Raw genomic sequence first — 27746 nt, forward strand, 5'->3', positions numbered from 1 at the left:
GTAAGCGTGTATGTGCAAATATATGTGTGTGTGTGTATGTACGGATGCATATATGTATATATACATATATGTATGTATACATATATGCATGTATGTTTGCAGGTGTATGTATAACTTGTACATATCTTTCTTGCCAAACTGCCTTTCACTGTTCTTGTAACAGTGACAAAAAAAAAAAAAAAAAAGCTAAGCTAAGCTATTCTGTCAGCTCAGTTTGACCACATTGATGGTTTAACTGGGTTTAATGGGAGATAGATACGTTCAGCAGTAGGTTACCATGGTAGCAGGATGCAGCTATTCAAGCTGATGCAGAAAGATAAAGTTTGCAATAAATACAAACAGTAAGCAGCTCAGAGAAACCTCTCTCACAGAGTCAAATCCACTCTCACTCTGATACTAAAACATAAAACGAGCTTCAGTCCAGTTTGAACTGAATCTGTTTTTATTGCCTGAACCTCGAGTCTGCCACAAAAAACGTCTTCTTCTTCATCCAGGTGGAGCTTCCTCTCTCTCCTCTAACCGCTGGCGTAGTGCGTCTTGTCAGAGCTGGACGCTTCCTGTCCGTGATGATGCCAGCAAAGGCAGTGCCCCCACCTGAGCAGGCGCTGGAACACCTGAAGGCATCAGAGGAGACGTGAACATACGGAGACGTAGCACAAACAATCCAGAACTGCAGTCTGTGTGAGAACTTTGCAGCTGCAGACGTGAAACCTCCAGGACAAGAAAACATTTTTAAAAGTTTATGTTGAGTCAAAAATCTGTAAAGTTTAAGCACTGTGTCCAATCAGATTTGACTGATGTTCGTGCTGTTTTTATGTCCCAGTGAAAAACACCTCTGAGAGCGGACTTCAGTGAAACGTGGTTTTACAGGCAGGAAGCGGGATGTTAATCAGAAAGCCACTCACTGTGCTCTGTCCTCGGCTGATGATGCGTTTCCTGTCGCTGCTGGAAATCCGTCCGTGAATGTGCAGGTTGTAAAGGAACAAGATCCTCGTCTTCTCCCTCTGACAGACAGACAGAGACGACGTTTTGTTTTACATGCATAGAAACTCTTTTTATGCTTCATATTTCTGCCTTAAGACCTGAAATCTAAAAAGCGATTCAGTCGCTCTAATCAAAGCTGAGAGAAGTTTAACTCAGGACCGGCCTACTCTTCATCACCTGGTGCTGACTGTGTGCCCAGGTGAGTGATGCTCTGCAGCAGAAACATGATATTTTCTCTGCATGTGCAACAATGCACGTTATTATTATGTCACTGATTTAGTTTAAAGGGAATTTTTTCTTGCCAGTGTTACATTAAAATGACTGTCACCTGATCTCATCTGTATATTATGTTCACATGTTTATGTAAAAATGTGCAGAAATATAACACGTTTGTACAAAGCTGTTCTCCTGTTAGAGGTGCTGTCGGCACAGGTTTGAGGTCAGAACCAGACCTGCAGGACTCTGGCAGGAACGTCTCACTCACGGCTGTATGCGAGTACTCTCTGACCCTCAGTGTGAACGTGTCATCAGCAGCAGCTGATGCTGGACTGCAAAGTGCTGAATGTGAATGTGCAGAACACGTGTGCACCTGAAGCTCCGCCTTCATTCATTCATTCACAGCCTCGCTCTCTCTCTCTCTATCTGAATGTCTCTCGGCCACAGTCAGCTCAGCTGTAATGCTCTTACACTAATCTGCTCTCAGATCAGATTTACAGCAGCTCTCAGCGTTTAAACAGAGTGTGCGTGCTAATGAGTTTGAGCAGTTTGCTTCTTTATCAGTTCAGGAGAGGAAGTGACATCACGGAGTGCGCTCAAACCAAAACAATGACTCGTTTCATGTTTCTTTGTTTACTAATAAACACAACAAATGCTGTTATTGTCACTATAGACAGTACAGCAAACCGGCCGCTGCACGCACTCCATCCGAATCTCTGTTTGTCTGTTTGTGATCAGTCGTTACCAAACACAACAAACACCGCCGTGGCAATAGAAGGAAATAATAAAGAGGAAATAGACACACACACACACACACACACACACACACACACACACACACACACACACGAGGGAAACGCTTTGATAGTCACTGAAGACTGAGCTGAACGATCACCGGAGCACAGAGAACTCAGAATATTAACGCCATACAAACGTCTGATTTTACACACACCAGAAATGTGACATCAGTTTTGTCTCTGTATGCAGATGAAAATTTGCTAAATTTACATGATACATTTGATTTGATTTCACACATGAAGGAGTTTCTTTATATACTTATGTGGCAGGAAAGGAGGGGGGTAGGAGGGCACACAGCACTTTAGAGCCAAATGTATGTGGACAGGCCAGAGAGGAATTACCCAGAAACCCTGCATGATGATGTCTCAAAGTACAATTTTAATACATAACTATGGGTTGTTTTGTTCTCCCTTCTTTTGGCTCCAAATATTTGATTCACAGATTTCGATGCTGGATATCCTTTATGATGCAACCCCAGGAGATTTTACAGCTGCTTCTGGTCTCGAACCTGTGATTTTTCATGTTAGACGTTGGTCATGAGCCACCTTGGTTACTCTCTGTTTAAGTATATGATATGCTATATGTGCAAAAACATTAGCACAGTAACATTAATATGTATTATGAAAAATTAGCATGTTAGCATCATACAATCCGGATATTTAACCCCAACACTGAAAATATTCATCATTTTATATGTTTGCAGACGATGTTTTATTTTATTTTATTCCACAGGCAAAGGTCTGTATGTATTTGTGTGTGTGTGTGTGTGTGTGTGTGTGTGTGTGTGTGTGTGTGTGCTCACCTTGGGGTTGTAGAAGGCAGCAATGACCCGTCGGAGCCGGTTGGTGTAAACCTGAAGGCAGCTGAACAGCGCCACCAGCAGGACACAACACACACATCTCACATAGACCTCAGCAGAGAGGGTGGAGGCGGGGGACATGCACTCTGAAGGGGGAGAGGAAGAGGTGTGGGACACTGGTGTGTGTGCTTTGAGACAAATACAAACTGTGAGACAAACTGCGCCGTCATCAAAGGTTCGTCAGTCAAGAATTGAAACTTTCAGCGTCCAACAAAGCAAACAGGAACATTTACTCCCCTGTCAGAGATGTAACTGACACACACATGGACAGATAGTAAAATCAGTCTGACTGAATTAGTGATTTTGTTCATCATTGAAACATTAACATGAAAATGTGAATCATTAAATTGTGCCGTCAGGATGATGCATATGTAACAGTATTGTTATATACTGCCCTCTGGTGGTCATCTTTTAGGCCTGATTCTCTGGTTGTTTAAGGATCTGGTGAATTTGAATGTTCAACAAATTCATGTTAAACCAGTGGTTCCCAAAGTGTGGGGCCCGCCCCCTAGGGGGGGCGCAGAGCTATTGCAGGGGGGGCGCGGCATGAAAAGGGAAAAAAAACAAAAACAATGCTTGGACACTGCTAGCACGAGGCGCCCACACAAACGCAAAGCAGGAGATGAAGCATAGCTGAATATGTTTCCAAACCAACTTCATTCTAAGCCAAAGACTAGAAAATATGGTGAAGCATATCTTCCCTTTGGTTTCACCTGCACAAGTGCTGAGGTAGGTCTCCCTGCAGAATTAGTTTTCCTTGCATCGGGAGCAGCGCTGGGCTGTTCAAATCACGGACAAACAGTATCCCACAGTTGTTTATGTTTTTGAACCCATTTTGTAGAGGGTTTTTTTGAAAAATGTATTGATAGCAATGTTGAACATTATTACACAGGAAAAAAAACCAACTACATGTAAAATAATTACACCGTGATGCCTCTGCCTTTCTAAATGCAGGGACAGTAATGTTTGAGGTGTGAAATAAACCGCAATGGAGCAAAATATGGGTGTGTGTGGTTGAAGGATGTGTTTGTGCGTGTGCGTGTGCGTGCGCGCGTGCACGCGCGGGGGTGGGGGGGCGCGAACATTTTTCTTGTTAAACAAGGGGGGCCCAGCAAAAAAAGTTTGGGAACCACTGTGTTAAACAAATCCTGTGTGACCTTTAACCTACAACCCACCCTGGTTGTCACTTTGGATATTGAGGGTGGATGAGCTGTTGAAGGCTGAAATTGATGTCCTCAGGAGGCGGGCCATCATGGTGTCCCCTCCCACTCTGATGTCCACCTGGTGACTACCTGCAGACAAGGGGCGGAGTCACAAACTCCCTGCAGTCAGCAGGTTCAATCTGCAGCATTTCTGCTAAATAAACCTAAACACATGAGATTGGAGCAGAGTAACATTTATTATGGGACTACCTGTTTAATGAAGATAAAATAAAACATTTATTATTTATGGGTCGCTGGAGAGCTGGAGCTACCACAGGACGAGAGGACAGATCGCCAACCTGACGCAGGGCGAAAACAGAATATATCCTGTCCAGTTTATGTGTTTCACAGAGTTTGAAACACGAGTGTTGTTATCAGCTCCACTTAGAATAAGTTTTATTTAATACAGGTTGTAAACCTCTTTCACTTCAATCATCCTGCTGGTTCTTCAGCACGACATCGAACTGACCCACAGCAACTCCAAACTTGATATAAGTCACTCACAGCTGATGTTCAAATCACCTGCCCTGCACACAGGTGACCCATGCATGGGATTTAAGACTGGAGAGTAGTGTCTGTGTGTGTGTGTGTGTGTGTGTGTGTGTGTGTGTGTGTGTGTGTGTGTGTGTGTGTTTACTGGTGATGTTGAAATGGGTGAGGGTGTGTCTGCTGATGATGTCCAGCACGTGGGACAGCGAGAAGTCGACAGTCAGCAGGATGACGGAGAGCAGAAAGACCATCAGCACCTGAAACACACCAGTCATCTGCACACACACACACACACACACACACACACACACTATAATTAGTCTGCTGTCTTGGCTCTGAGCTCTGCTACAGACAGACAGGTGAGGAGTGAAGGGTGGGATCACTGAGGGGTTGAAACAGGAAGTGGTGAGAGCAGCAATAAGACAGGAAATTCTGCAAGTAAATCAAAAACCTGCCGGGCAGGTTATATTTCACCTTTGGGTGTATTTGGTGTCCTGAAATTGCACCTTGAATCTAGAAGGAACTGTACAGAAATCTACATATAGTTACCTAAAGGTCCAATAATGGGTGCACAGGCGCACCTGTAGGGACAGAAATGTGCTTTTGCTGCAGGCCTGTTTGTGAGAGTGCAGCACTCTCATTGGACCACGTCAAAACATGTTATTTTTAAAAATAACTTAAACCTAAAAAGTTGGAAAAGTAATGTTTAGGTTAAGGATCCTTTAACAAATATGCTGAACTTTAGGTGAGTGAGAAGAACTGAGGAGTCGGCGTTACTGCTGCTATTATAGTGGATTATTTCCTGTAAAGCACTTTGTGAAGCGCTCTAGCCTACATAAATAAATACTGCCAGAGTCTTCGCACTGCTCTTGAACGCACCACTTGTTTGACCTCTTCGGGGTAAATTTTCAGACTGCAGGGGTTGATCAGCTTGTTTTTCTCTGATTTCCTCAGAGGCAGCAGGCAGCGCTTCCCCTAAACGCAGCACAGGAGAGGACAGGAGGGTCAGACCTTGGACTGTACTGAAGTGTGGATGATGAGGATGCGAATGATACCGCTTTCCGTCTGCGGGCATCGATCTGTCTGAAGTAGGTGGTGATGTAGACGTTGTCGAAACAAATGTCCCTCTTGTACTGCCCGAGGTACCCAAACGCCCTGCAGAGGAGAAAAGAAGATGGAGATGAAGGTGTGAATCTTAACGAGATGAAGGTGAAGGTGAGACTCTTACTGGGTGAAGATGGTGATGAAGGTAAGGGAGAGGAGTATCTGCAGGATGTTCAGCACCCGTCCTGTCGTTGACGTCAGTTTCTGGAAGGATGTTTTGACAGCGTCGGTGAACTGTTGGTCCAGCAGAGCTTCGCTCAGCACCGGCTGCTCCTCCTCCTGTGAGACGACATGCAGGTTACATTTCACCCGACTCTGGGTTCCTCCCGTGGGTGGTGTTGGAGGATGGGTGGTGCAGGTCTAACCTCTACGGCGAGCTCGGTGCTGAACTCTCTGGACAGCAGGTCAACGGAAACATTCAGCCGGTCGAAGAGCTGACCAAAGTTTCCCTCCACGGGAATGTTCTCCCTGCACCACGGAGTCATGACTGACGGGAGGAGGAGAAGAACTAAAGATCACAAGATTATAAACCCTGAAATATGAAATCAAGAATAATCTGCCGTTTACGTTTGAGGACACTTGTTACCTGGGACCTGCTAGTTTTGCCTCTGAACATGATTATACCATTCAGAACACTGAAGCTAATGTTTGCACACCTTCAAATTTAAAGGTGCTTTTTGTAAAACCTTTAGCTAAATTTAATAAAAACTTCCACCACAAGATGGCAGCGTTTTACCAGAAAGGTTTAGTGTAGTCGTTTTTTAAATATTTAAAAATATAACTGCTCAGTTTTTAACTCTTCGAGCTCTCAGAACAAGTCGCTAAATGTTACATCCATGTGAATTCTGTACAAATGTCAGACTAACACCAAGCTAACAACAATAATGTTGGATTATGTCATGCTGCGTTCTGATTGGATGCTGCACTGACTCAGTGTCACCTTGTGGCTCAAAGTGGTATTACACCAAAGTACCCCTGAGCTCAATTTCAGTTTTATTTGTTAACGCAAAGACTTTCTGGTGATAGTTTAAATTCTGATGAGTGCACGCCATCGGGTCAGCTGGATGTGGATATTTCAAAACACCATGGTACCTACTACGTTTTACCTTTCATGATGTCACACAGGAAGTGAAACTTCATGGAAACACAGAGGATGTAGTTGATAACGGGGACGGGGATCGCCTCCAAACACGCCGTCCACCTGTTGGTGAACCAATCGACGCACCGCTGCACGCCCTGAGCCACCACACCTGGGGATTAAACCACGCACGGGTTCTCATCTTTAAATGAAATCTAAGTTTGTGAAGAGGTGTGAAATCATGTGAATCACATTAGTGACGACATTTAAAGCGATTGTTTTCTCGTATTTGTGGATTTATCCTTCGTGTTTCCTGCCTGAAACCTTTGAACTTTATGTCTGGTGTTTCTGACTTACTGTCACACTGCTTTAGGGTCTTGGCGGTGAACTCCTCCTGGGTGCTGTTACCGCTGCCTTGTTTAGTTTCGAATCGGTCGTATCCGTACTGAAGGACCATCTCGTCTCTGATGTCTTGAAACTTCTTGCTGACATTTAAAGCCTCCAACTCAAAACCTGCTTTATCATCCTGGAAGAGAAGCAAAAGATGGATCTGAGGCTCCTCCAGCTTCATGTTCATGGCTGTAGTTAGGTTGATAATTATTATTATGTTAAATTAGAGGAGCTTTGAAACATAGTCCTCTCACCATGAGCTCCTGTGTGATGATTAAAAATGGCTTGATGGCTTCTCTCCACAGTAGCTTGCTGTGACGGACCTGCAGGTCCAGGTTGCAGCTCACAGACACAGCGGCGGCCTCCACATTACGCTGGATGTTTGAAAGTGGACCTGCAGACGGAACGCAGCATCACATGACACAAAACACACCTGAAGACATGTTAATCAGACCCATTCAGCCGCAGAGATAACCACTCGTACCTGCATGTTGTATTAACACTGGTGTACCACAAGGTTCGATTTCAGGTCCTGTCTTTGTTCTTTAGTGTTCAATCAGTCACAGACATACTGGGTCCAGTGAGGCCTGTGGACCCAGTATGTCTGACTGCTGTCTGACTGTCTCAGTGCATGTTGCATCACTCAGACTCATAAATGTTACTGAGCAGGCTGACAGGATCAGTGACGTCCTTTAAACCACTTCTTGAAACATTTTCAAACACTCACTTTTATGTCACTCCATCACATGAGAAGTCCTTTGAAGTCTTTGACATTCTAACTGTTGTCAAATTACTTTCATTCATTCATACGTATTTACTATTGGTTCATCCTAAGTGGTTGAATGAAGCTTTTTGGTTCATAAGGACGAGACATTTCAGCTGTCAACAAAGGAGCTTCTCATTTTCAGAACTGAAGACGTCTTAAGTGAAACATCTTCACAAACCAAAAAGAAGTGCAGCCGGCCTCAGTCTGAGCCCTCGGGACGACGCACATGTTGATTGTTGGTGTTGTTTGAACTCTTTCACACTGATCAGTGCATCAGTGTATCCCAAAGTCACACGGGAACAGGTTAGACAGCAGTGACCTCTGCTGGTTTGATTGCTGCACTTTATTTTTAACAGTGTTAGTTTAATGTTTGCTGAGCTGAGTGTTATTAAATCTGTCCTGCTGATCAATATTTTGCTGACAAGAAACAGTGGAGGTTGTAGAAATGTTATTTCTGGGTTTTCTGTTTGTTTCCTAAATGATGAACCAATGATTTGGTCTCACCAAACACACGAGCGAGGGGAGCAGACTGAAGACACTATGGACATCTGTACTTTCAAAGGTACAGACGAGAGGAGTGGATCCTCCCTCCATCTCCTTCTGAGCTCATTATTTTTGTTATTTCATTTAAAAAGTCAAATATGTGCTGATTCCTGCAGATTCATGAAACTTTGGACTCACTGGACACAAGAATGTTTCTGATATGACTCCATGAAAAAGATCACGGCACTGACAGTGACAGCCACACTGTGAACCGTGTGCACACACGCGAAGGTCTTTGTGTGTGTGTTTACCTGCGTACAGCACAGACAGGGTCAGCAACATCAGGTAGGAGCGGCCACGGGAGCCGAGCATGCTGGGAAACATGAGGAGGACCGAACACCTGAAGGACGAGGACAGGAGTCCGCCTGCGACACACATGGCTGAAACACACACTCGGTCAGATCTCCACGTGTTTCAAACATGTTTCAAAGAACAGATGCGAGTGTGCGACCTCGCCTCACCAACAAACAAACATCCTACTGCCACCTTCAGGTCAAAGGTCAGCGGGAGGTTGTGGGCGATGCCCAGGAACAGGACTGATGGTCAGATGAACAACAACAGGGGTCAAACATCACTTCAGCTTTTTTCTAATAACCTTTTAGAATAATAATAAAAAGAGCTGGAAAGTAAAAGAAGAGCTTAACATTCATAGTATTTCATAATACTTTTAAATTGTTACACTTGAGTAGAGTACTAACGATATTAGAGCTTATAATAATAAATTAAAATTTAACTGTTTAATTTTAGAACTCAAAGAATAATTTCAATAATGCAGAGAAACAGTTATAATAACAAAACAGTAGATTTAAGACAAAAACATCTGAAATCTAAAAGAATCATTGTTAAAATCAAATAAGTGTCAGACTGAACAAAGCCCCAAAATGAGCGCAGCTCCGCAGCGTCTTTTTGCTCTGATGTCCGTGCTGGTTTCCATCATGGAGGGACTTGAGCTCAGGGATTAACCGCTCAGGTGTGTCGCTGGAGATGTTACCTGTACCCGTCGCTGCTCCAAACAGCGCTCTGAAGAGCGGGCGAGCCACCGGAAACTCCTCTGATTGGCTGAAGAGGAACCGGTGGACACCTGGAGGCAGGATGGTCTGAACGCACCTGTGCGCAGCTGTAAGGAAGCACAAACACCTGGAAACAGGTTTCCACCGTCGGCCGGCAGCCTCAGGGCTGATCAGCTCCACATCGCTGAGGTTTGAGTTGTTGTGGGTGAACTCACGGCTGTGACGTGTCCCGGTGTCAGCCATCATTCACTACATTACACACACCGCTTACAAACGTATTGTCGTTTGACTGTTGGCGCTTCTGTTAGCTGCGGCCTGTCACGTGATGTGTCTCTGGTTTCCAGGTAACGCAGAAACGTTTCCCCTGGTGTAAAAGAGAGAAGATGAAGAGTGAAGAAAGGAAAAAGCTCCTGATGAAAAGTGACATCTCAGTCCAGGTGAAGAGGGGCGGAGTCACAGAGACCATCAGAGGAGCTCTGAGCAGGTAGAGGAACCAGATTCACCTGAGTGCTAACTGTTAGCTTTGAGCTAACACATATACAGTGACCTGGATGTTAACCTACTCTACAGCCTCATCACAGAACATTTTACCTTTTCACTTCCTGCAAATTATTTTACTGTATATAAATGATGGAAGCAGGTTCTGGGTCTGAAAGTGAACCTGACAAATCCGTGGGGGTGGGGCTCCTCAGACTGACTTTATTTGGGGAAATAGCCCCAGAGTGAACTCTGACGAGTTTACACAACAGGATGTTATTTTGTAAGTTACAACCTGCATCAGGGTGAAAGGAGAGGATAAACTGACGGGCCTATCAGCTCTGCTTTCACACCCAGCATGAGACCTCGCTGACGTCACCGTGTCTCTGCCGACCTTTACTGCATAGCTGACATTGACACTCATCGTTTCTATTCTATGAATCCAATATTAAAATGGTGTAACAGAGACATGTAGCTGTTCTTACTCAGGACTCACAGATATTTTGATAGTTTTAAAGTCTGTAGCTCAGTTATAGTTGTCTCTGTTTGTCCTGATGTTTTAAACTTTTATTAGATTTTTATTAAATTTGTCCTACAAAGACTGATCTTTGATAAATATCCTAGCCACTGTGAACCCTCGTGTATGTCACGGCCTGCAGGTGGCAGCACTGTAGCTTCATGTGTATGTGGTTTATGCTGCAGGTTAGTGAACATGTTGTTCACAGTTTTTCCTTCCACAGACCGGCGGGACGCTCTCGCCTCAGCAGGAGGAAGCTCAGAGCTCACGTGGTGGAGGTGGGGCAGAGGATGGTGGCGTTTGTATCGGGGCTGCTGATCGCGTCTCTGTACGGACTCATGACTCTCCTCCTGCAGAAGCAGCCGCTGTGGTTCTGCGCCCACACCACGCTGGGTTTGGCCGGTCTGGCAGCGTTCGGTATGGGGCTGTCGGTCAGAGTCAGGGCCAGCATCATAGTGATGCTGCCCTCCATCTGCTCAGGTTTGTCAGCGACGCACCTTCGAGGTTTTATACCGATCCTCTCTTTGTTCATCGATATAAATCTGACATGGTGTAGAAGAGAAAAACATCCAAAAATTGACAATATCGTGTCTGGCAGTACTGAAGAGACTTTAATAAGTCATCATCGTTAGTGTTACTACATGAGGATGGTAGTGATCCCGTCAGCACAACTTCTTTTAGTCCCCAAACAGAGGACGAGCCAGCCAGATGCTCTGAAACACAGGCAGAGCTTCTAACTGAAGTCAGAGCTCTCAAAACGCTCCTGAATAAAGTTACGTCCCACAGGTGACACCGTCAGATACAGAGCTCTGAGAGACTGAGGGCCAAAGTTGAGCTAGTGGTCCCAAACACAGTGAAAACTGGGAGGTCAAGCTTCCTGCTGTGGCATTCCTTTAAAGCTCTAAATAAGACACTTCTGAGCTCGTGCACAATTCAGTTTCAAAACTTCTACTTTGAAACAATCAAAATGACATCGTTACACGCTCCCATGAATAACGCAGCTCTACATCTTTGTCCACTGCACACAACGTCACTCGCTATGTTAAAGGGAGCAACATTAAGAACAAATACATCGTGCTGTTCTTGTGCAAAATCTAGACATGAAGTCAAGTTTAAAGTAAACCGTCTTCTTATATCTTCGAGTGAGACGAGCTTCCAAAACAGAGAATCGTTTCTAAATGAAGTCCTAGCTCTCAAAGGGAGTTAGAGCTACAGTTTCAGGTCTCAGTATGAGTTAGGGCTCATAAACCAGGCCAGGAGCTCACAATTCAAGCTAGAGGCTCCAAATTGATTCAGAAAAAACGTGACTCTCCACTTTTCCAGGTACGAAACCTTCAATGGCACAAATAGAGTTCTCAGATAGATTTGAAGCAACACATAGACTACGTACTCCCGAACCTTCAGAGTTGGACATCCTCCCAAACAGTTCGAGCTCTGAAGTGGAGGTCCCAAATAAACATGGAGTTCCCAGTAGGGTCATAATCAGAGCTTCCGACTTAGACACCAGGTCCCTGACCACGCTGTGTCCTCCCGTGTTTCAGGTCATGGCAGGAACTTCCTCCTCCTCATGTTCGTGTCGCTGCTCGTGTCCGGTCCGCTCAGCAACACGTTGGAGAACACCGAGCGAGCCGCCTCCAGCCTGCTGTGTGGAGCTGAGCTGGCAGCCAATCAAACGCAGGAACTAATGCAGAAAGCAGCCACGCCCCTTTTCTGTAAGACCCGCCCACTGCTGTTACAGCCTCTCCTAAAAATATACCACTCATGTTTTATATTGAAATTAAGTAGAATTTTAAACAAAATATGAATTTATTTCCGTTGCTGCCATTTTTCTCCAGTTTCATAGAAATATAAATCTTTCTGATCCAGTCACAAATCAGATGAATGTGGCGAGCTGTGAGCGTCAGTGTGTTTGTTGGTTTGCAGCCGTGTTGGACCACATCAGGGAGATCAGCAGAAACGCGTACGCCGTCGCGGGAAGAGTCCAGAACTTCATCTACGCTATGACAGACAGCATCCGCCATGTTGGTAAGTCAGCCTCTTTAACACTATCAGCTGATATCTGACAGCAGTTCCTGCAGAGACAGCCACCTGTAGCCAGTGCATGGTGCTACAGTGGCCAGCACCAGAACCTCACAGGGAGATGGTTCCTGATTCAAATCCCAGCCGGGGTATTTCTGTGTGCAGTTTGTATGTTTATTTCTGTCCCAAAGACATGCACGTTTGTTAGTTAGTGATTCTAAAGTGGTCGTGACTGTGAAGCAGATGAAGTGTGCTGAGTAAAGTGCTGCATGAAGAGTGGATGCGATATAAATGCAAGCTTTGCAACTGTGACATAACAAAATGGACCAATTAGAAACTTTTTTACTGAGCTAACAAACATCAAAGATGCTTCAGAGGATCATAAGATTGTAAAAACATTTATTGATCCATGTATTTATTTCAGATCGGCTCTTCAGACATTCTCAACATTTGGTGTAGATGAATGAAATTTACCCTAAACATACTGTGAGGGCAGCAAGTACAGCCCTTTAGTAAAAAGGACTGATGGTTTCATCCACAGTAATTTACATTTGACTGCTCACCTTCCATGAGCTTACCTGGGAATCCACACTCTCAGAGAGCTGCAGGCCCCGCCCACAACAGAACAGGTGTCGGTGACATCATATATTAAGTTGAGTTTCTGTGTTTGGTAAAGGAAAGGAGGAGCTGGGTCTGAGGTGTGTGGCACTGTGGGCGGGCTGAGGCCTTATGGGAGACCGTATGTGTCTGACCGACCGTGTTTATCATATGACTGCAGATACTCACCTTACACCTCTGACCTCTGACCCTGCAGCTCGCACGCTGAGGAACGTCCTGCGCTTCCTGGCCGATATCGGGGACATCTGTAACGAAAAGATGGGAACTCCGTACAGGAAGTGCCGGTCACTGTTTGAGGAAGCTCGAAGCGACTGCTCTGAGCTGCTGGGCGACTTCAACTTCCTGTGCGACATCGTGGACGGCTTCCTGCCGCTCTGCAACCTGGCCCGCGGTACGTCCACGTATCCCAGTCCTTGTGTGGACGTTGACCCTCAGAGGCATTCAGGACACAAATATCAAAGTTACAGAAGGTCAGGATGTAATTCCAGAGATTTAAAGAATAAAACCTGGAACAGGAGTGTCAGACAAGATCTACTGTTCAAGATCCAGGACAGTGTTACGCACGTTTCAGTTATTTCAGTTATTTTATTCGAACTCTTTTTGGATTTGACTGAAAGCAGAAATATCCAAAGATTCCAAACTCTGTATTTGCTCTCATGTTCATCTTTACGTGTCTTTAATCGTCTCCTTGTTGGTCTTTCAGCTGGTGAGTTCTTCTGCGTCATCCCTTCCTACATCGCCGACCACCTGAGGAAACGCCTCGCGGCTCGTGAGTCCATGTCGTCTTTATTGTTTAGTGTTTACTGTTGGCCTCCGCACAGTCTGACTCCTGCCTCTTTCAGCTGTCATCGCAGTGTTTCAGAAGATGAAGCGTGAATTTGAGTTCAACATCTCCGCCTCACTGAACTTTGACCTGGATGCTAACAGCAGCCAGTCTCTGCACCAGATGTCTCAAAGCATCATGGCGGAGATTTCATCAGAACTTCAAGTGTTTCAGAAGCTGAGTGGACCGCTGGCATACGTCGGCCTCGTCCTGCTCGCCTGCTCCTTCCTGAGGTCAGGACTCTTCTCACATCTGCACACTTGGTTCACTGAATCTATCTACTGTACAACATCTGCACACTTCAGTTTCTGTGAATCATACACCTCAGTTGCTACACACAGTGATGGATGCAATGCAACACTTTAAAATCATTCAATCACACCACAAGTAACCGTCCCCTCCTTAACTCATGAATGAACTGTGATTAACTACAGTTTTTGGAAAGCACGAGTTCAGTTTAAGGGCCACACCCGGGCCTGATCAGGCCAGGGACGTCCAACTCCGGTCCTCGAGAGCTACCGTCCTGCAGCTTGTAGACGCATCCTTGTTCCAATCAAATGAATGGCTTGCTATCCGGCCTTTGCCAAACTTCATGGCATGCTGATGACGTGATCCAACCATTTGATTCAGCTGTGTTGGAGTAGGGATGCATCTAAAAGCTGCAGACTTAAACAAAGCTCGTCTGACAAAGCGAAGCACGCCAAAACATCCCAAACAGCAGGACATCATTCCTCGATCGAAAGAAGCAGCTGAGACACAACGTCACTGACATCCATCAGGCTGGAGACAGTTGCAGAGCCGTCTCTAAGCCTGTAAAACTTTGGCCGACCAAAATTGCTTCAGGAACGCATCGACGACTCATCCAGGAGGTCACAGAACCTAAAATCGCTCAGACCTTCAAAATGAAGGTCTGAGCGAGGCTTTGAAGACGCTGCTGGAAAACCCTCCAATTTGACTGAATTTAAATAATTCAGGCCAAGTTTCCTCCACAGCGATGTGAAGCACTCATTGGTCAGCATCAGTTATGGTCGCACAGCCAGGTGTTAGGTTTGGGGTTCAGTTACTTCTTCACACAGAGCAGGTGTGTTTGGAGAGCTTTCTCCCTGTAAACCAGCTCATCATTTAAAAACAGTGTTTACAGTTTGTGTCTTTGTCTAATGTTAAAATCTGTTTGATGATCTGTAAGTGTGAGCGCCAAAGGATAAAATAAGCAGGAAAATGTTTTATTCGTAGTTCTCTGCACACTTCACGAGCTGCACGGTTCAGTTTGTTCATGACATCTGCACACACTCTGCATGCTTTAGGTCACTTTGGCCAAATGCAAACCACATGCTTCAGTTTACTTCAGCTACACAAGGACGGATTCAGGAAGTCTTTCATAGCTCACGCAGGAACATCTGTGCAGCAGAGAATCATCTGTAATCTCATCTCTGCAGTTTTATTTCAGCCCTGCGTCGTCTTCTCACATCACTGTGTTTGTTTCCTTTTTTAATCAGTTAACACGCTGTTTTTATTCTGTTTCATGTTGCTTATTGAGGTATTTTGCTTCATTGAACCACTTTATCTTGTTATATTCAGCTCTTTGTGGCATTTTTAATTCGATTTTTACTCCTTGAGCTTCCTTATTTGACTTTTTCCCCTCGTCTCACACTTTGCACTTCACTTTATGTCTTCTTTTTGTTTTTTTAACCTGTCCCGTTTGGCTCTTTTGCCATCAGAATTATTGTCTGAAGGTGAAGAAAGATGCCCAATGGATTTACTTTACCAAATGGACCATCCCAGCCTTGCCGTAATGGTCTATTTGATTCACCTTTTATTGTTTATTTTATTTTCACTTGCTGAATACGGGACAGACTTGACTGGGGAAGGAAAGGGAGAAAGAAAGAGGAAAGAAAAACAGCGGGAAGAGGGACGGGGAAAAGGGCAAAAAACAAAAACCAACAAAATAAGCAGACAAAAAATACATATATTAATCACCTGTTGAGAAAGAAAAAAGAGAAAACAAGCAGAAGAAAAAAAAGAGCAACATAATAAACATCATCACGATGATCTCTGTGAATGTAACAGGAAATACTAAATATTAAACATTATTGTGCAGCACATAAGATTTACAGCGCACAGTGTGCTTTGAGATAGGAGCCAAAAAGGGTGTAGTTTGTGTGTGTGACCACCCGTGTGTACACCTGTGAGCATGGACGTGCTTGTATTTAAAAGGTTCCTTCATGTAATGATCTGCTAGAGGGTGTGGGGGGGCCACAGCCCCGTCCTCCAGGGCATGAAGCAGGTATGGAGGAGATCCAGGCTCCAGACATCCAGAGACCCCCAGAACACAAGAGACCAAGGAAGACCAACAGAGGGGCAGCCGCGCCACTATCCCAGAAAGAGCTGAGGAGAGTCCCAGATGAGGGGTCACTCAGCAGCCGCGGAGCAGAAGCCAGGGGGGGTTGCAGTGACGTGCCCGTGAGCTCCGCCGGCAGCCAGCTGTGCCTGAGTGACCGAGCCCCGGGCCGAGAGGCCGAGGGCACCCCACCTCCGAAGTGGCCTGAGTGAGCTCCAGGCCCCGACAAGCAGCCACCAGGAGTGAGCTGGTGTGTACCTGGGCGCCCACCCCCGGACACAAAGAACCACCAACGCACCGATGTCTGAGGGCGTCTGCCACTGGCAGGGGAAGTGGTGGGGGGAGATAGGCCTCCAAACCTTGGAGGGCCTGAGATGTCCCCAGAGAGGTGGCGTCTGATACCCAACCTGACATATAGACACAGACATACAGGCACACACAGATACAAACATCCATTCCCACCCTCATGCTCTCATATGCAATTACTCCACACTCAACCAACGTGGAGACAGACATAGAGAGACGCTGTACACACAATCACACTCCTCAAGCGTACTCTAAGCCCCGAGTCTAGGTACCCTTGCCCCTGGAGGGGGAAACTGCACCCAGACCCAGGTAGTGTTACCCTTTTCCCTGGGGTGGAGAGAAGGAGACTGCCCCAACTCGCCAGCAGCAGGGAGGCCCCACATTCCAGACCCCAATTGGACGGCCAGCTCCTCCTCCCAGCCCCCCCGCTCCAGCAGGCCGCAGAGAACGGGGGTGTAGGAAGACTCCAAACTTCACTTTGTCTTCTGCATCCACGAGCGTTGCTTTGCGTCAACCTCAATGCTGATTGTTGCTGATGGGTGTTGGTGTGGTTGTGTGTCTGCAGGGCAGTGCAGTACAGACACAGGTACCTCCACGATATTAAATTTGATAACATCTACATCACTGCTCAGTTTAAAGACCTTGACCAAAGGGTGACCTCAGTAGGCGGAGCCTCTGTGTTTCCAATCACACGCAGAGAGGCCAAGACCTACATCACACCACGTGAGTACATCGTGTGTGTGTGTGTGTGTGTGTGTGTGTGTGTGTGTGTGTGTGTGTGTGTGATAGCAGGTGCTGGATGATGTCATGGTTTGTGCATCAGCGATGTTCATTGAAGCGATCTGAGGCGTCTGTCCTGCAGTGTCGTTTCAGCTGACGTACAGAGAGCGGCGGGCGGTGATGGCAGGCTTGGTTTCGGTCTTCAGACACCTGATCGTAGGCAGCCTGTTGGTGACGCTGGACTTCCTGGTGTTCTGGATTCTGGATCAGGTGCACCACCAGGTGACGGAGGACATCGTGGCCAGAGGTGAGCCAGCACACCTGCCAAAAACAGCCTTATGTTTTCACTGTGAGCGGTAACCGGCGTGACGCTCTGTCCCGGTAGTTCCTGTCACGGTGGCGGTCCAGGTGAACGGGTCGGGTTACGCCTCCGACATCTACAGAGACGTGGTGGCCTCGTTCAACATCCTGCAGCGGGGAAACATCACCGTGATCAGCAAGAAGTGCCTGCTGGAGCCGTCAGAACCAAACTACAACACGTGCTTCATCCTCGGTATGACATCACACAGGAAGTGAATCACTACCCACATAGCAAGCCGGTCTGGCCCGGATCCAGCATCAAGCTGGCACTTCTGACTGACCGGTGTCATGGCAGGGTGTATGTCAACCAGATGCGGGCCAGGTCTGGCAATGACGGCAATATTTATGTTCCTATTTTCCTATTTTAGTTAGAAGACCCAAATGCCATGTTGCAATACTCTACTGCTATGGTAGCCAATGTTTCAAATGCAGGTTTGACAGGTTTGTGAGTGTACACTTTATCCAAAACCTAGTGAGGGTTCACTCATGTTTACCACTGGGTGGCTGTAGCTCAGCAGGTAGAGCAGGTCACCTACTGATCCGAAGGTCGATCTCTGGCTCCTCCAGTCTGCATGTCAAGAGTGTGAATGTGTATGAATGTAGTTAGGAAGCACTCAGTTAAGAGAAAGTGTGTGATTGGGTGAATGTGACATGTTGTGTAGAGCACTTTGAGTAATCTGGGAGAGAAGAAAAGCACTATATAAGAATCAGTCTGAACAGAGTTTCGTCATGTTACTATTATGTTCCAGCACATGTTGTTATTTCATGGCTTGATTAAGGTACACATTAGGCTGACATCTGGGGCCAGAGCTGAAACTGTTCTGGGCCAGCACAGGACCACCAGTGTGTCTGAAACTGGCCTTGTGCTGGCCCATGTGTGGGCCACCTCTGGCAAACCAGATCTGGGCCACCAAAGGGCCGTCATTCTTTGCGGTACGTGGGCCATGTGTAAGCACATTGTGCTTACACATTGGGCCAGATCGGGCCATACCAATTTTGCTATGTTGGCCTAATTGAACTTTAAAGAAGGATAAACCACGTAAAGCTTCGAATAAATCAGTGCTGCCACATTCAGTTTGAACCGACTGAAAAATGAAGACAAGAAGGAAATACTGAAAAAAACCCCATAGTTCCTCCCACAGACTCCTGCGTGAAAATACCTCACAGCAAACGGCTGACAGAACAAACTTTTCCCCTGTACTGGGGCTGATTAATAGTTTTTATACCCCATTATGGGAATGCTGGGAAGGCTTAAAGTTATGGGCGTGGCTGCATTGACACAGGTGGCTGTAGCTGCTAGCCGTCTGCTAGGTTTCAGCTCCTTTAACTGGACCTCTGAAGCGTCTTTTTGCTGTTGAGCAGTTTTAATGCAGTCATCTAACAAATAATATGATTTTGTACTAATAGATCGATGGGCCTGCTACTCGGCACTGATTACAAGATCCAGTTTATGCATCTGGAGCTTTTTGAATAACCTTACTAGCTTTAGCTGTTAGCTGTCCCCAATCCACCCAAATGATCCCTGAACAAAAGAGGACGCCGCCATGAAGGGAAAGACGAATGTTGTCTCAATCTGAGGCCCTATTTCCCCCCCCCCCACACACACACACACACACACACTGCCTGCACCGGCTCGCCTTCTTCCTGTAGTACATCCTGCTGCCATCTCTTCTCCAGGTAAACAATGGAAAAGGAAATGTAATTCATCAGACCGGGACACCACCTTCCACTGGTGTGGCTCTGTGCTCATTTGGAGGTGGAGTGATCTGGCTCCTTTGTGCTGCAGTAACCTTTATGTGGGATTTGAGCACACGGGCTGCTTCACCTGTTGTCCTTCCTTGGACCACTGCGTGCAGCTTGACCCCTGCCCAAATCACTCAGGTCCTCACTGGCCTTTTTACCTGCCTACAGGGCATCACCTGGAACAGCTGACTGCTCACCTGTTGTGTTAAAAAAGCCACACCAAGAGGTTGATTGTAATGAGATAATCGTTATTCACCTCAGGCATCAGTGGTTTCATTTTGTTGCTGGAAGCAAAGTCTTAATAAAATAAAAGCCAAATTCCTGAGTTCATAGAAACTTCCTGTAATGGAAACGGGCCAGTAGTAGCAGAGGAAGAGGATTTTAAAAAAAAAACTATCCAGGAATGTGGAATCCGAGTGTCGGAGCGACTGCGTCGTTTTGCAGACCAAGTCTGAACACGAAGATGACTGGAAGCAATGCTTTGAGTGACTGTTGAGAGAAGCTGTGATGACGTCTCTGAGACAAACACGTCCTAAACTCAGGAGCTTTAATCCAGCTTTGACCTGCAGATGGCAAACATCACAAAGACGAGCAGAGGAAGAGGTCGTGTTGTTTTGAACTTAGTGATGACTCATCAGTCACTAATCCCTCCAAAGCTTTTGGAATATTTGAGTTTCATTAAAACTGAAAGAGCAGACGGTCGGATTTTTAACACGAAGACATGATGTGACAACACGGAGTCATAGCATCCTTCATCACTTTACAGGCTCCACTCAACTATTCAGACCACAGCATCAGCTCTGCTCTTCAAACCTTACAATGAAATCATAAAATACTGATATCAATAAGAACTCGCCCAGAAAAACATGAAGTCTAAACAAATACAAAGGCCTGAACCCAGCCATCACGGAGCCCAGTGTCAGAGCCCACTGACACTTCATTCTGTCTGTCCACACAAATATGTTCACTTTATAACAGGTTACAGAGATTTACATGCAGATACATGAAAGAAATGTGATGTTTGTCTGATTACAACCTCTAATCAAATCAGCCTGTCAGACGGCTGATTTGATTATAAGGCTTATCTACTGTGCAATATAAAGCACCTTGAGGCGACTGTTGTTGCGATTTGGCGCTAAATAAATAAAACTGAATTGAATTGACATCTTTGTGTTGTAGCGTTATTGTCATCACACTGTGAAGATAACGTCAGTGTTTCAGCCACACATATATTTACCTTTCATTTTTATCCACATTCAGACATAAAGGGACTAATCTGACTGACCAATCAGATCAGCTGTTTTACTGGTTGTACTGGTTGTGGTCTGTGTTGCAGGCTTCCTGTTGGGTTTGGCTCTGCTTCTGTCTCTGACCAGCGGATTCATGCAGCGCTGCAGACGCCTCATCTGTGCTTCATATCATCCTGAGAGAGAGCAGGTACGCACACACTCGGAGTCACATGATTTGGATCTCGCCCTGTGACAGCGGGAGCCTGTCCCCGCTTCACAGGGCGAGAGGCATCGTCCCCGAAATGGAGAAATGGGAGAAAATTCGTGGGTGGGCGGAAACCTTGTTGCAGGTTGTCTATGAAGGTTCTCAGTCATCCAGGTCATCGTAGTCAAAGGAGCTTGCAAAGAAAAGCGTCTTGTTGCAGGTTATTGCAGCGTTTTTGTGTAAACCGGTCTGCACTTCAGTCGTCCATCGTCACTGTTTGATTTCAAATCCACTGCGGGGGTGTGGATTTACACGGAGAATCAGATTTGAACATTAAACCAGCTCTGAACCCTCTAACAAAACTGTCTGGCAGCGCACGCAGCCGCTCCTGGGTGGCTCGCATTTTTTCAAACCTCGGCTCATATTTTCTTCGAGGATTTTGGACGACGGCCAGCCTCGCAGAGATGATGTAAACCGATCCTCTGACAACACGAGGATCAGGAGAGCTGTGCCCCAGGGCAGGATTTTTTATTTTACCTGCATGCCCCGCCCACTCCTCTGCAAGCGAAGGTGTGCTGTTTTGGTGAGACGGGTGAAGAGGAAGAACAGCTGCTGCTGTGGGTGAAAGGTCACAGAGCAGAGAGGCATCTGAAGAATCTGCAGAACGAAAGAATGAGAGGAGGAAGGAGGAGGCAGGTCCGCACTCCTCACAGAGACCTGAGCCAGAGCGACCCGAACCCGGGCGAGGCCTCCGGAAGCTAAAGTCAGGAAAACACGCTGCTCCCACAAACCAGCCCGGCAACCATATCACATCCACTCAGCTCCAATTTAAAGGCCAAAGCTTTCCCAGTCTTAGATTATTCCCCACAAAATGAAATAAATAAATAAACAGCCACCAAATCACACCAACGTTTGACTTTTGCCAAAACACTTTGCACAATGAAGATTAGAAACATTTCCCAGCATGCCGCTGGGGATGAGACGTAGCGGCTGATGTCACGGTGGCGGTGCCATCTTTTGTAAATCCAGCCTGTGGTTTAGGAAAGGATTATGGTCGGGATTCAAATAGATCCACGTTCACCACATGTTGGAAATCAGGGTGAGGACCCAGCTGCAGCCTGCACTTACTCACACCATCACTAAAGGCCGTCGATGTAAATAGCTGCTGCTCTTGTTTGGTGGCGAACGCAGCTCTGAGGTCGTACACACTGCGCATGACTGTGCAGCATCCATGCTGAAAACGTTAAAGGCGGGCGTGCTGCTCAACAGCTGACGCAGGTTTAATGGTGTGGAGGTGCTCGGCGCTTCAAGCTGAAGTATTTTGGCAGCGCGTTGCTGCGCGACCCTCATTGTTTGGGTCACAGGAACCAGAGCGGGGAACCGAGCATCCTGTGCTGCCCGGCCGGTCGACGGCTCTGAGGCGGGGACTGTTTCTAATGTTGATCAGAAACTGCTGTGGCAAACGTTGAGAAAGCGTATCCGTTAACACATCTGTTTTCTTTGCTTTGGTCGTGGTGGTTGTGAAATTTCTGGGAAATAACCCACTCAGAAAAAGTTCAGTTTGCTGGTGTTTGGTTTTCCTCTGTCTGCACGTTAGTTTGCGGTCCGCTGCACATGTTGTTTGCTCTGCAGGCTGGATGCAGCTTTCACACAATAAATCACACCAATGTTACTTTGTGGATTTCTCCTCTTCTTCTGTTTGTAGTGAAATATAATCAGCTGCATGTTATGCGCGTGGTTGCTTTTCTGACTGGCAGGAGTGCCTGCTCGAGGTGCGATTGGCTGGCCCGGCGTCCTCCTGCGTGGCGCCACATAGTGTCACGGCAAAATCTGAGCTGAGCGCAGCCTCATGGGCTCCGGTTAGATGACTGGGAGAGCTGCAGAGATGCTGCTGGGCTGAGTTTGGCCTCGTGGGCGGCTTCGTTTTGTTTCTGCTAGTTTGGAGTCGGAGCCTCGACAGATTAGATCTGAATCCTCTGAACCTTCAGGCCGCCGGGAACATGACAGCGTGGGTTCATTTATGACCCTGTGATGTTTTATACAAGGATGGTTAGTTGGTTACTCTGTGTTCGTCTCACTGTTTCCTTCATCAACGACATTCCAAACATGTCTGATGCCATTAATGTCGTTCTCAGTCATTTTTATAGGAAACTGTCAGTTTGGGCCTCGAGGCTTCTGCAGCTGTCGGTGTGTTAGCCGTGGTTCACCGCAGGTTAAAACAAACCCACGAGGAGCTGCAGGAGAAGCAGATGGACAAATTCACAGTGGGAATCTGAGCGGGAACATGACACCAGTGGGTCACTGGAATGTGAAACTATGCTTAATTTCTTTAACGTGGAATTTTTTAATGATTCCAGTTTCATTGTGCTGCTTATGTGTTAATGTTTCCTCACAAAGAGTAAGAAGCTGTCGAGGCAGAGCGCAGTTTGAGGTTCACATTTGTCTGTCGGCCGTCAGTGCGTCGTTGCAACATGTCCGTTTATCTCTGCATCGCTTTTCTCGGCTAACAGAGCGAACCTGCCCTCACCCTGCCGCTGAGCGCCGTGCTTTAGCTCTCCGTGACAAACACTGAAACTCTGCCAGCGGCTGCTGTGGTGGATGTTAATCACAGAGCGTGACATTCTGGATGTGTGAGGGAAAAGTGAGACATGAACGTGATGAGCTGGGCTGTTCTTGTTGCGCTCGACAGGGGAGGATCCGGTTCCTCCGCCAGCACATCCTGGATCAGAGGAGGGGGATGCGCAGAGCCCTGAGGAGGTCTGTGGGCAGGAGCACAACCGACCAGAGAGGAGGAGGAAGAGGAGGAGGAGGAGGACGAGGACGTCTCCATGCTCTGCTGATACGGTACAAAGACTGACTTAAAGTCATCTCCCAGAGACACATGCACGCTTTAGGTGCTGTGGGAATGAAAAAATATTTTACTCATTTCCAAAACAGTTTGTATTTCTCTCAGTGCAGAAACAATTTAACACAAATTCAGTCTGATTCAGGTTTTTATTAAGTGATGAATAAAATGATGAATAAAAACTTGCTGCTGTGTTTCTGTCCTGATGGGCCGACATCCTCCCACAGGGTAGAGAGCGGACTCATCGCTCCCTCAGAGCAGCCCAGACATCACACCACCACCACCGTGTCTGTCTATAGTGGTGGTAGGTTGATGTTCTTTGTGTATCGGGACTCAAACCTTCCAGAACGTTCAGCTTCTGCCTCGTCAGTCCACAGAATATTTCCCAGAAGTCTCTGGGATCATGCAGATGTTTGTTGGCAGATGTGAGACGATCTTTTTGGTCTGCAGTGGTTTTCATCGGACTCTCCCACGGAGGCCATTTTTGCACACTCTCATTTTGTTGAATCATGACCTCTGACCTTAACTGAGGCCTGCAGGTCTGGGTTCTTCTGTGACCTCCTGGATGAATTTTGTTTGGCCGGTCGCTCCTGGGAAGGTTCCAGGTTTTGTCCATGTGTGGATAACGGCTCCCACTGTGGTTCACTGGAGTCTCTGTGACCCTCTCAGACTCATCGATGTCACTGACTTTGTGTCTTTAGATCGCGGCGTGATGTGGTGATCTTTTATCCTGCTTCACTTTCACAGCTTCTGATTAATGGGTTTCTTGATCCAACAGGTCTGGCAGTGATGAGCAGAGTAGATCACCTTTAATCTGTTTAATGTTAAAACGTTTTGTGTGGTTACGTTAATCACAGGGTTGGTAACTAAGGGACCAGAACCTGCAGAAGGTCAGGATGTGTTTTCATTAATCTGGCAGGTTACCTGGAGGAGGTCACCTGTCTCACCTGCTGGGCTTGTCAACACCTGCCTCCTGTGTGGTCTGTGGAGAGGTGCTGAGGCTGCATGACCTGAGCGCAGTCATCTGTGATGCCCTGCACTGTTCAGGTAAACCCACGAGGGCGCGCCCCTGGTAATCGTGGCTTCACTATCCGTCTCTTTCATTTCGGTCCTGCGTTACTCGCTGTCCCAGTGTCGCTCACTGAGATCCGCTGCACTGAATAAAACTGTCCTGAGGTTTTTAGTTTTTATTTGGTGGATTAACCTTTAACCTCCCCACGTGGCACCTGATCCCATCGAGAGTCTGTGCAGATTTTCTGCACATTTGTAACAGAAACTAAGCACAGGGATCCAAGTGCCGAATATCTGCATCAACCCTGAAATCATGAATCGGAAAAGTCTGAATGTTTGTCAGACGAAGCATAAAATGTTCACTCCCTGATGATGAATGTGATGTGATTTAGTCTCTGAGGTGCGTCCTTGTATTTAAACAGTGAGTCAACACTTTACATTAAAACACAGCAAAAGACTGATTCATTTCTCACACCAGGACAAATTCCTGCAGTGTGACGCCGTAAACTGGAGGTTTGTTGTGTATACAAGAGAGTGTGTGTGTGTGTGTGTGTGTGTGTGTGTGTGTGTGTGTGTGTGTGTGTGTGTGTGTGTGTGTGTGTGTGTGTGTGTGTGTGTGTGTGTGTGTGTTTGTGTGTGTGCGTGTGCGCTGAGGGAGTGTCCTGCAGCACTCACTGTTGTTGACTCAGCTGAAGTGAGAGATAACTGTAACTGTAGCAGATTTAACTCTTTAGCTTCTGTTTAGCTTTTGCAGAGCCGGGAAATCTGGACTGTTTGAATCCTTTAAAAAGGCCGAAGAGAGAATTACATTTTTTACCTGAACAGGTTAATAAAAAAAACACCTTTTATCTGTGACATTGAATCAGTCCACCCAGCAGGAGAACATTATATCAGACTGCACCCAGTGATAGCCTGGGTAACTCTTTGTCCTTCCAATTCCTTTTTTTTCCATTTCAGAGTTTGTGTCATGAATGAAAATGAAAGCTCTTTTTATGAGCTGCCATCTTGTTTTTGCAGGCGTGTACTGTCGGCCGTGCTTCCAGAGTTTGGGGAACACGTGTGTCACCTGCGTACGACCTCTGACCTTCCAGGAAGACAGCGAGGACGAGCTGTGAGTGAACGCCAGAGAAGGGCTGTAAAATCGAGCCGAAGCTGTGTCTGTAACAGCCACACCATGTGTCTCTTTGAATCTGCTTTAAGTGATTTATAAAGCAGAGAAGCAGCACTTGGAGTTTCTTGTAGCCACGTGGATTTGAGTTCTGACGTTATCCAGTGACAGGAAGTCACAGAGACTCAGGGTGACGGGTTCAAACAACAGTAACGAGGCAGAATTACAGTGGTTTCCACGGAGATGCCTGCTGACACTGTTTAAAAACAAACAGCTGGTGGCGACAGCTGAGGCCACGCCCCCACACGGGCTAACTCACTGCTGCAGCCTGCCTCAAGTGGCCATCAGAGGAACTGCGGTTTTTGTATTAGCTACATTTGTCAGCCTCTGCTTTTGTTGTTTAGTTTCTACACACGCCTCCCTGTAGACTCATCACTGTTAACTGAAACCTAGCGTGCAGCTAGGTTTCTGAATTTAATTCAGAGATAAATGTTTCCCAGCTGTTGGAGCAGCTGAGAACGGCACCGGTTCTCCTCGATCGAAGTCGCATTAAACATGTAAAATTCTTTGGACTTGTGCCCGGGGGCCTTCAACAAATATTTGCGTCTAAAAATATTTTCCAAAATAAATTTAGTGAAGAAGCAGACGAGTGATCCAGATGTTCCAGCACAGAAGTGCTTCCTCTAAATCAGTCAAACATGTTCTTCCCTGCCCCGGATTCAGAATCTGGGAAGAAGTTGCCCCCCTTCTTGCAGCTCTGTGTCCCCTAACAGGGGCCTGCCCCACAGTTTGAAACCACTGGTCTATGCTCTCTCTGTCTGGTTCATCATCAGAGACTCCACTGATGATGAGCGGCCCAGTTCGTCGTCGACCCCCCAGGCAAAGACGCAGATAAAGAGGAGGATCCCCACAGCGAGGCAGGAAAGTCCGAGTGACCGCTCGGGTAGGGAAGCAGGAGAGAGCCCCAGCAGTGATGACAGTGTTTACCTGGACTCTGAACTCAGGTAGGACACATCAGAAACAGGCCTTGATAGAAGCTGATGGTAAACTTAAAGGATCGTGTGTCCGAATGTAGATAGTTTTAAATGTGACCTGCTCTAAGTTTAAAAGTCTTGAACATCTGTTTTCCCACTCTGGGTGCTGTCAGTGAAGCAGACATGATGTACCAGGACAAACCCGGGTCAGGCGAGTCCGACAGCGACTCCTTCAACTCTGCTCTCTCAGAACATGAGACCCTCGTCTCAGTCGTCATTCACGGACCCGATCGTGCTCAAAACCTCCGGGACCTTCCAGAACCATCGGATTCTCTCCGGGCTCCGTCCCCTGGACCATGAAGCTCAGCCAGATGTTCTACTTTGTCATTAAAGTTATTAAAGCAAATTTACACGTGAAAAACCCGATGACAAAACTTTAGCTCCATTTACCGACTTTTTCCACAGAGGGACAAAAATATGGACCAAATTCTGAAGTCCGAGTCTCGTCTCACTGAGAATCCAGATGTGCTCCACATTAACGGACCATGTAGACAACAGACTGTATCGTGAACCCACACCTGAAGCCTCAGGTTGCTGTTTTTGAGACCGCCCCAAAAAGGCGGGACACAGGAGAACGTCCGAGATCTAAAGCGCTCATCCCAGCAGGGCAGGTGTGTCAAACATAAGGCCCGAGGGCCAGAATGGGCCTGGCAAAGACTCCTGTTGGGTTTGGAAAATGTGGAGCAGTCGATAAATTTTGTATTTTCAGAAGTTTTACAACTTTCTTGTGTTTTTGTTTTTACTGTAGAGCCACATTTAAAAATTATGTGATTAGAAAAATATTATTATACTATTATTAATATATTATTACAAGACAGTCGGAGCAAAGATTTACCAGAACTTTTTCTGTAATTTTACACGTTTATTTCTTATACTTTAAGTCGAAAGAGTTGCACCAACAGATTCCTTTATCATGTAAACTAAACTGAGACCCACTGTTGGAGTTTGTTTTTC

General features: G+C 46.5%; 2 protein-coding genes across 4 annotated transcripts; one reads left to right on the forward strand and one right to left on the reverse strand.

The window, feature by feature from the left end:
- Positions 1–411: 411 nt before the first annotated feature.
- dcst1 (DC-STAMP domain containing 1) lies at positions 412–9785 on the reverse strand. Of its 3 annotated transcripts, XM_031726930.2 has the most exons (16): positions 9655–9784; positions 9421–9546; positions 8891–8965; positions 8681–8809; positions 7375–7514; positions 7088–7256; positions 6759–6902; positions 6018–6139; positions 5777–5931; positions 5604–5703; positions 5428–5523; positions 4697–4823; positions 4033–4149; positions 2801–2943; positions 906–1004; positions 412–614 (listed from the first exon to the last, which is right to left on the reverse strand). In XM_031726930.2, exons 1-16 carry the CDS (start codon positions 9683–9685, stop codon positions 516–518), a joined length of 1872 nt encoding a protein of 623 aa, XP_031582790.1. In that variant the 5' UTR covers positions 9686–9784; the 3' UTR covers positions 412–515. The 3 variants fall into 3 exon arrangements, with proteins under 3 accessions (XP_031582790.1, XP_031582788.1, XP_039474947.1); XM_031726928.2 differs by having other exon boundaries at positions 9421–9785; XM_039619013.1 differs by lacking the exons at positions 9421–9546; positions 9655–9784 and adding an exon at positions 9300–9402.
- On the forward strand, positions 9555–27746 carry dcst2 (DC-STAMP domain containing 2). The gene is made up of 18 exons (XM_031726927.2): positions 9555–9628; positions 9784–9923; positions 10657–10711; positions 10790–10913; positions 11975–12145; positions 12357–12458; positions 13267–13461; positions 13774–13839; positions 13913–14126; positions 17103–17260; positions 17400–17564; positions 17643–17810; positions 20697–20797; positions 23484–23638; positions 24559–24686; positions 25668–25761; positions 26592–26762; positions 26906–27746. Exons 2-18 carry the CDS (start codon positions 9823–9825, stop codon positions 27090–27092), a joined length of 2355 nt encoding a protein of 784 aa, XP_031582787.1. The 5' UTR covers positions 9555–9628; positions 9784–9822; the 3' UTR covers positions 27093–27746.

The sequence above is a fragment of the Oreochromis aureus genome, linkage group 11, assembly GCF_013358895.1.
Source record: "Oreochromis aureus strain Israel breed Guangdong linkage group 11, ZZ_aureus, whole genome shotgun sequence".
NCBI lineage: Eukaryota > Metazoa > Chordata > Actinopteri > Cichliformes > Cichlidae > Oreochromis > Oreochromis aureus.